Genomic DNA, 8777 nt, shown 5'->3' on the forward strand with positions numbered 1-8777 from the left:
AGTTAGTGTGTGCGCTCTCAATAGAATTTTAGTAAGAACAGGGATATGCTACCGGTCTCTGTCTTTTTAGCGTGTATTAGACGGCTCACTCATGAGTGTGAGTGTGGCATGCGTGCATGTGTAATAGTAAAAAAGAAAATAAAATACGCTGGGGAGTAGGAAAAAAATGGGCCAGTGTCAAGCCCAGATGCGGTGGTGGCCCATCATTAGCCCATCCAGCCCAATTACTCTTGCTGTCCCCCTGGCCCCTCCATCTCCATGGCACAAAACCTCCGCCTCTCCATGGCTTCCCGGATCAATCCCCTTCTTCCTCCCGAGGCGAGGGTTTTGGCGAGGAGATCGAGCAGAGGATCTCTCTAGCCTCCCGCTCCGCCCAATCCACCGTAGCCGCGGCCCATTTCGTTGTCCGTCCAGCCGCGCGCCGCCGTGCCTTTTTCTTGGTTGCTGCGGTTCCAAGAAACCCCCGCCATGGCCTCCGATGGTAGTTTCTTCCGATACGGTGGTTAGTCAGTGCCCTTCTTGCGTGTGCGGTTCTTGGAATTTCTTGTTTTCTTTGTCTCTCCTAGCGATTGTTTGTTGGAGGGATAATTTTTTGCTTCTTGTCAATGGCGGTCGCCGGATGGATCAGTGGCTCGTTCGCTCCGTGTTTCTTGTAGGTTCGGTGGTTGCAGATGTCTTAAGGTGCAATTCTTGTTCGGTTTTGTTAATGATAGTTAGTTCTTGGTCGGAGAGGCAGCAATCTGTAGATGAATAATTAGGTTGCCACTCAATCGACACAGGAAAATGTTGCGGAAGTTCATGACCATATATATATGCTTCTTGATGAGTTTCTCTACTGTCGATGGCGGATAATTCTGCAGCTCCTTGTTAATGGAGGTTGCTGGATCGGTGGATATGACCATTTTATGCTTCTTGAATGTTCAGGTTGCAGATATCTAGGTTTAATTCATGTTCGATTTAGTTGATACTAGTTAGTTTTTGCTCGGAGAGGCAGCAGTCTGTAGACAAATAGTCAGGTCTCCACCTTAATTAATATTTCAGTTGACATAAAAATATTGGGAAGTTCATGACCGTATATATGCTTCTTGAAGAATGTCTTGTCTATACTGTATTTCGATCACCTTTGATATGCATCCTTCTGATCCGATTAATTTCGGTCCAGAGCGCCAGATAGCAGCTAAACCTGAAGATTGCCCAGCAATGTCATCAATGTTGTCATTGGAGGATCTCCCGGATGCATTGCTCGCAGAGATTGTAAAGAGGATTACCAACACAAGTGACCTGAAGTCCATTTCCCTTGTGTCAAAGCGTCTGTACACTATCGAGGCGGAGCAAAGAAGTTCTATCCGTGTTGGCTCTGACCTTTGTCCAGCGATAGATGCCTTGTCAGCACTCTGTTCCCGATTCCCCAATTTGTTGGAAGTAGAGATGGACTACTCTGGTTGGAAATTTCACTGGAATCTGCTAGAAAAACATATTTTCTCATTGCACTTCCCTGTCCTGCGTGATCTCACCTTATACATTGATGATATTCGTATGGGTTGTCTAGCTTCTTGCAAAAATTTGATGTCCCTCAGGTTGAACTCTGTATCAGCGATAGGCTCATGTGGACTTCTCTCGGTGGCTGTTGGTTGCAAGAATTTAACTTCTCTCCACATTATTAAGTGCAACCATATTGTTGGCAGTGATAAGTGGCTGGAGTACATTGGCAGTGCTGGGTCACTGGAAGAACTTGTAGTGAAGAACTGCAAGAGAATCAGCCAGTATGATCTCCTAAAATTTGGCCCTGGATGGATGAAGCTCAAGAAGTTCGAGTTCAAGTTCAAGAGAAGTTTCAACACATATGAACCTCGTGACCCCTGTTATGTGGATAACTATCAGTATGGATATGATTTCTGCTGTGAAAGTTTGAGGGATGTCACTTTGGCTACGATTGTAACTAAACCAGAGATAGGACTTCGCTGTCTCCTGACAAAGTGCAAAGCATTAGAGAGACTCTGCCTTCACTATGTAATTGGCATAAGTGATCATGACATCATTACAATCTCCCAGAACTGCAGCAACCTTAGAAGCATCTCACTTTCTCAAGAGATGCTGCTCTGTGAAATACCTGGAGGCACAGGCGTAATGGCTAGGACACCACTGACTGATGACAGCCTCAATGCTCTAGCCCTGAGATCTCATATGCTTGAAGCTGTTGAGCTTATGTTTTATGGTTGTGCTCCTGATTGGCCATCTGAGATAGCCTTCACACAGGATGGCCTTGTGACACTCCTCCAGTCCTGTCCGATTCGTCATCTCGTGCTACGTGGTGCTAACTTCTTTGATGATGAAGGGATGGAGGCTCTCTCATGTGCACAATTCCTGGAGACACTGGAGCTTATGCAATGTGTTGCGGTAACTGATGTCGGGATGCGCTTTCTTGCACAAAGCCCATGTTTGAAGAATCTCACGCTGCAGATGTGTTACGAGGTTACTGATGATGGAGTGTGTGAGGTGGCTCATGCACGGGATTTGGAGTCTCTCACTGTTGAAAGCTGTAATCAGATTTCTGTAGAAGCTTTGCATGGGGCCGCCAAATCCGTTCACTACAAAGTTGATTGCCCAAGCTACTACGATCGATATAAAGATTAGGTCATTGCTGACTGTACATCATTTGTAGTTGCTTTTTCAGTTTTACCTTTCCACCATCTTTCTGTACTTGCTGTTGCCACGTCCTTATACCGCTTATTGTTCTCAATTAAACCAGTGTTTAATGGTTATCTTTTGATTTATGCAGGTACTACGTGTGATGAGTGAAAACTGGGATCATTTACTGCAACTGTGCTGTATACCATATTATATGATCTTGCCAATAACAATCTCAATTTGGCCTGTAAGCAGTACTACTGTTTAGCTTTGGGAGTGTCTGCAACTATCAACTCTTTTGTCGACGAAGCGCTACAGAAAGGTGGAAGTGGAACTACTGCCAATCGTCTCAGACTTTCAACATTTTCCTTTTGTGTATGCCACCTTCATTGTTATGGCTTACAAGAAACGTTTCAGGATATAATTGTGCCTACATCTTTAACAGACGATTATATGTTTCTATCACGTTTTGTTTCTGTGCCTACTCTAACCTCTGTGAACTGATCTTTTCGCTTCCTACAAAACTGGTCCGAAAGGCATTGGATCATTGGGTGTAGTCAACAATGTACACTGCATTACCTGCTTATAGTACAATATAAGATGTTTATTCATATGGTTTCTTCGTATGAAAAGCTGGTCTGTTATTGTTAAATTATGATTTCATGAAATATGTAGTCTTGAGATTTACAGGCAGTGTTTCAATTTCAGGTCGAAATTTCTGAAATTTTGGGTTTACAGTCGATCCTGGTTTCTCTCGTTGAATTTTTTTTTCTGAATTAGCTAAAGTTTGCTAAAATTTAGCCAAAATCCTCTATAGTTTCAATTGAAACTTCTGAAATTTCGGTCTCGCCCGGAATAATTATGCATCCCAGAACATTGAATCTTTCAGGTATAACTGGAGTAAGTTTTCAGGACATGCCTGCGTAACTTGCTACCTGTGAAATTGGAGACAAAACTCCATAACTCCGATGCATAATTCTTATCAGTATCTGCAAATTCTTTGCATTTTAACAGGTTATTAGGCGTGGTCTTTTTCTTGCACGCGTATGTCAGTGGCTAACTCCATACTACTATTCATTAAATCTTGAAAAATTTCAAGTTGTAATTTGCTTTCCACAGGCATATGTACCATTTTAGCTGGAACCTGGATGAAGATTGGATGGTTGGAGCTGATCATATTTCAAGGGCGGCCAGTTCTAGAGACATCAATTTAGTGAACATTTTATTATTATTGTTGTTTGATCGGGTGAACGTTTCATTTGAAGCATCACTTTGTTGTTAACTTGTGAGCATCCTCCTCATTGGCAAAACCCTCCTTATAGAGTTGTGGAGAGAAAACTGGGACATCGCTGCTCTGTTTTGGCGCCGGAAAACACAAAGATTGTTCATGTTCCCTTCCTCCAAAAAGAAATCTTGCCCTCTCCTTGTCACCTCTTCACAGCCAAAAACTTCGTATGCAACAAGACATGCTACAAACTTCCAACTTTGTTGCCAATCGAGATTGATCATTTTCTGCTAGTGAGGCTGAGTTTAGGGTGTGTTTAGTTCCCGCTAAAATTGAAAGTTTGATTGAAATTGGAACGATGTAACGGAGAAGTTGGAAGTTTATGTGTATAGGAAAGTTTTGATGTGATGGAAAAGTTGAAAACTAAACCAGGCCTTAGTTCTAAAATTTTTTCTTCAAACTTCCAACTTTTCCATCACATCGAAATTTTTCTACACACACAAACTTCCAACCTTTTGTCACATCATTCCAATTTCAACCAAACTTTCAATTTTGGCGTGAACTAAACACACTCTGAGATTGAAGAAAAAACTGACGCATTTGTGAGCATTTATTTCAGGGCACTTATTTTAGCTAGGGGAATTTATTTCAGGGCATTGCTTTTGTTCTTGTCAGTTAGATCCTATGCACAAATCACAATATCTTTTGATTTTGATTTATGATATGGCTTGAAAACTTCATCATACTTTGCCGTGAATGATGCTAGTTGAAACTCATGAATTGCCTGATGGAATGCATTGCTTTGTTTGCTGCATGGCCAAATCGAATACATGCATTGCTATGTTCATTGCAATTGTAATAAAGTTCCAAATCCCAGGCAGAAAGCATGCTGAGTTGTTGCTGATTGTTGCATCCATTATGCGAAGCCCAAGGCGGCAGTAGGAATTAACCCATGGATGGCAGCGACGCGTACCGGCGAGAATTTAGCATGGTGCCTCAACATTTTTACCACCTAATGCACATACCTCTATACTACTCCCTCCGTGTTTTAACGTATGACGCCGTTGACTTTTCGACAAACGTTTGACTATTCGTCTTATTCAAAAATTTTATGCAAATATGAAAATATTTATGTCATGCTTAAAGAATATTTGATAATGAATCAAGTCACGATAAAATAAATGATAATTACATAAATTTTTTGAATAAGATGAATGGTCAAACATTGGACAAAAAGTCAACAGCGTCATACATTAAAATACGGAGGGAGTACCATATATTATTAGGACGGTTAATTAGTCTATTTAGTACTCCCTCCATCTATTTTTGATAGTCATATTTTCAAATCTGAAAAATTTATTTTTGATAGGCATATTTCAATCTAACAACATATCCTCTTAATGACTTTCTCGGATTTAATGCGTGACTCTCCATTCTTCCACACAAGATTGGCTACATGGGCATCGAGAAATGTAAATATTAATGAATCGCTTGTTTATAAGGAATGACTAGTAGTATGTTTTAATAGATGATAAGTAGAATTACTTATCCTTGGTTTATGTGCCAAGATGAAATATGACAATCAAAAGTAGATGGAGGGAGTATATTAGTAGTCCTAATGATATACTTCGTATTATAGAGTGCATGTAGATTGGGTGGTAAAAAAGTCGAGCCACGTCAATTTGATGGTAAATTCGCTGCTTCATCAAACTTTGCAGGTACACGTGCTGCCAGTTGCTGGGCTTTCATGGGCTGTGATGGGCTGGTTTCCGTGGGCTGTTGAGTGGGTGTGCGCACGAGCCGTTGGATCGGCTTGGACGATGGATATTACACTTGACTGCACGCTGGTATCTGAGGATCCTACTCCCCCAGTCCCCCGCGAGCGAGCAGAGGCGGCGCCGTCGCTCGTCCTCCGCCACCGCCGCCGGCGCCGATACCCATCCATCCCGCGCCGCGAGCGAGTGCTTCCGCCGCATCCATCCTGGTTAGCACACCCTCTTTCCCATCTCTCTCTCTCTACTCACGCACCTACCGAATTCGCGTTAACCCTAGCTTCTGTTCTAGAAATTTTGCCTTAACCTTAGTACTAATTTCTTCCCAAAAAGTTTTGGGGTGTCCCATGTTAGATCCGTCCATGAATTAAGCTGCCTGTCGAACCGGTTATTCTCTGGTATAACTCCTGTCAATGTACTCTGCCTCAGTTCTTGATTGGGAAACCTTTCCTTGCTAGTTGCTACCTAATTTTCAGTTTTTCATCATTGTACTTCAGCTTGTGACTTACTGGATTAATCAGTTGGGATGGAGTATATGTTGGATGAACTCGTATAAATTGGTAGTATGCAAATTTTGGAGACTCATAATTGTGAGAGTTATCTAGCTTTATTTGTTGCCGTTCACTTGTTTCTCTAGTCAAAGATGCTTGTCTTGAAGTTGATGATGTTAGCCTTTTTAAGATTCAATCAATGATGCTAAAGTATTTATTCAATATACTAATTGCAATTAGGGTTGTTCGCCCATTTACAACTGGTGTAAACGAGCTTAGCTTAGCTGTCGCGTGCTTGCTGAAAATGAATACAGCCAGTTGTTCGGTCAAAACCTCCGATGAACAGCCCTTATTGCAACATAGTTGTATCTGTCATAAGATTATCTTCTCTATTTTTGTTATGCCGTGGGCTTATTGACTGAGGTTGTAATCGTGCAAAACAGGAGGACAGGGTACTGGGTGTGGGCAGGCAGGCACTGAAACTGGACTACACTCTAGCTTCTTAGTGATTACCTCTAGATCAGCTCAGCAAATAGATGCTATTAACCACTTTGTTTACAACTTTACATGCATGATAATCGTTTTTGTATCCTGAACATGAGAATTTGAAATTTGTAGTAGGTGTCAATTACTTCACCAAGTAAAGTAGCTGGAAACATATACTAGTAGCCATGCGGGAGTCTGGTCTTCCAAATCAATCAAACAATCTGTGACTGGGTATCATATTGCACATTAATATGTATGCTAAAGGTCCTATGTTTAAACTGTTACTAGAAGTGCTTATATTTGTTTGCCTTCCTGCTGCTCTTGTACTATATTCTAGATTCAAATGTACAACATCTTATTGCTCATGTAAACATTAAATACTAATTGTAACTGTCTAAATTTCTTCAGAGTTTTTAGTGCTTACTAAATTTCTTCAGATTTTCCGTTTGCTGTCTAAAACTCTTAAAAGCATCATGTTTTCATGAGAAAGCTAACGTTTACAGTCTCCTGGTGTGAAGGGCATTTGCAATCAGTGACAAAAGTTCCTCAGCTGTGGAGCCATGGCCGCCAAGATACGCATAGTGATGAAATCTTTTATGAGCCAAGCTAACAAAGTTGAAGGGGTTATTCCATACGCGCAGAAGGTTGGATTGCCTGAATCACGATCCTTGTATACCGTGCTACGATCGCCTCACATAGACAAGAAGTCGAGGGAGCAGTTCTCGATGCATGTCAAGAAACAATTTCTGGTACAGAAGGCGGAGACGCACGAGCTGCAGAAGAAGCTGTTCTGGTTGAAGCGCCTGCGCCTGCTTGGTGCTCAGTATGAACTCCAGATCAGTTTCAAGACCCGTTTGGACAAGAAGCTGCTCCAAGCTGCTTTGTCGTCAGGTTGCTAGAGCACTTCACTTACCACCATTCACCCTTGAACAAGACTGCTTTTGCTTCTATGATGTCTTCATGATGAGATTGTCAAACAGTACTTGCATCCATTAAGCATTTCATATGATGAAACTACACCATTTGGAAGAGTTTGAAGGAATGTAGTAGTAATCCATCCAAAACGTTCAGATGCTCTGAATTATGAAGATGTGGCATGATATGAAACAGATATCCTTCCGTTTCCGGGCTTCTCTTTGGTTTTGTTCCGAATGCCGTTTAACAAGTCATGACATTCCTATACTTTGCTCCCTGTGTTAAGATGTTTTAGGGTTGTCTGTAAGTCAAACTTTTTCAAGTTTGCTTAAATTTATAGAAAAAAGATTTTTACACAAAATAATTATACCAGGAAAATATATTCCATGGTAGATCTAATGTAACCAATTTGGTGTTATAGATGTTACTACATTTTTCTATAAATTTGATTAAATTTAAAGAAGTTTGATTTAGAGCAAAACCTAAATATCTTGCAAAGTATCTTTCTTCGTTTGTTCTTGATTCTAATAATGCACATGAATCTATGAGAAAAACCGGGTACAGTGGATGGAAATGGAGATGAGCTGTCAATTTGTATTTTATATGGAAATAAGCCGCTTTAGACCCCCTTTGATTCAAAGGAAATTCATAGGAATTTTAAAGGATTTCATTCCTATAGGAATTTTTCCTATATAGCCCTTTGAATCAAAGGAATGAATACTATGGAAATTTAGCATGAGGTGGAATCTCATGTTAAGAATCCTTTGAGTCTTTTATCTCTCCTCAAATTCCTGTGTTTTTCCTACGGCTCAATCAAACGGTCATTTCTATGTTTTTCCTGTGTTTTGTAATCCTCTGTTTTACACTTGTATTCCTGTGAGAATCCTATGTTTTTCCTATTCCTCCGTTTTTTCATTCTTGTGATTCAAAGGGAGCCTTAGCTTGAGTTGGGCACTCCACTTTCTCGACATACACTTCCTTATTTTTCGCATGCATATGCCTCCTAAATTGTTCAATGAAACTTTTTTTTTTCACAAAAAGAATTATATATCAAAGTTACTTTGAAAATATTAATCTATTTTTCAAAATATTTTAACTAATACTTAATTTATCATGTGCTAATTTTAATCATGCGCTAGTGAGTAACTTTTTTTTGTCATAGAGAGAGAGATGGTTCTGAATCATCACTGTAGAACAAAGCCTAAAGTAGTCTATCACATTGTTGGTCAAGAGTTATTATTATTTTCTAAATCATTTGAA

At 40.4% G+C, this 8777-nt stretch overlaps 2 protein-coding genes across 5 annotated transcripts; both read left to right on the forward strand.

Annotated features, from left to right (window-relative positions):
• Positions 1–292: 292 nt before the first annotated feature.
• LOC4352352 (F-box/LRR-repeat protein 14) lies at positions 293–3239 on the forward strand. 2 transcript variants are annotated; one of them, XM_015763431.3, is made up of 3 exons: positions 293–502; positions 1163–2634; positions 2780–3239. In XM_015763431.3, exons 1-2 carry the CDS (start codon positions 469–471, stop codon positions 2632–2634), a joined length of 1506 nt encoding a protein of 501 aa, XP_015618917.1. In that variant the 5' UTR covers positions 293–468; the 3' UTR covers positions 2780–3239. The 2 variants fall into 2 exon arrangements, with proteins under 2 accessions (XP_015618917.1, XP_015618918.1); XM_015763432.3 differs by lacking the exon at positions 293–502 and adding an exon at positions 583–681.
• Positions 3240–5706: 2467 nt separating this feature from the next.
• Positions 5707–7727, forward strand: LOC4352353 (small ribosomal subunit protein uS10m). Of its 3 annotated transcripts, XM_026022235.2 has the most exons (3): positions 5707–5837; positions 6560–6585; positions 7121–7727. In XM_026022235.2, exon 3 carries the CDS (start codon positions 7163–7165, stop codon positions 7499–7501), a length of 339 nt encoding a protein of 112 aa, XP_025878020.1. In that variant the 5' UTR covers positions 5707–5837; positions 6560–6585; positions 7121–7162; the 3' UTR covers positions 7502–7727. The 3 variants fall into 3 exon arrangements, with proteins under 3 accessions (XP_025878020.1, XP_015618325.1, XP_015618324.1); XM_015762839.3 differs by lacking the exon at positions 6560–6585 and having other exon boundaries at positions 7106–7727; XM_015762838.3 differs by lacking the exon at positions 6560–6585.
• Positions 7728–8777: the final 1050 nt, after the last annotated feature.

This window comes from Oryza sativa, chromosome 12, assembly GCF_034140825.1.
Source record: "Oryza sativa Japonica Group chromosome 12, ASM3414082v1".
Lineage (NCBI taxonomy): Eukaryota > Viridiplantae > Streptophyta > Magnoliopsida > Poales > Poaceae > Oryza > Oryza sativa.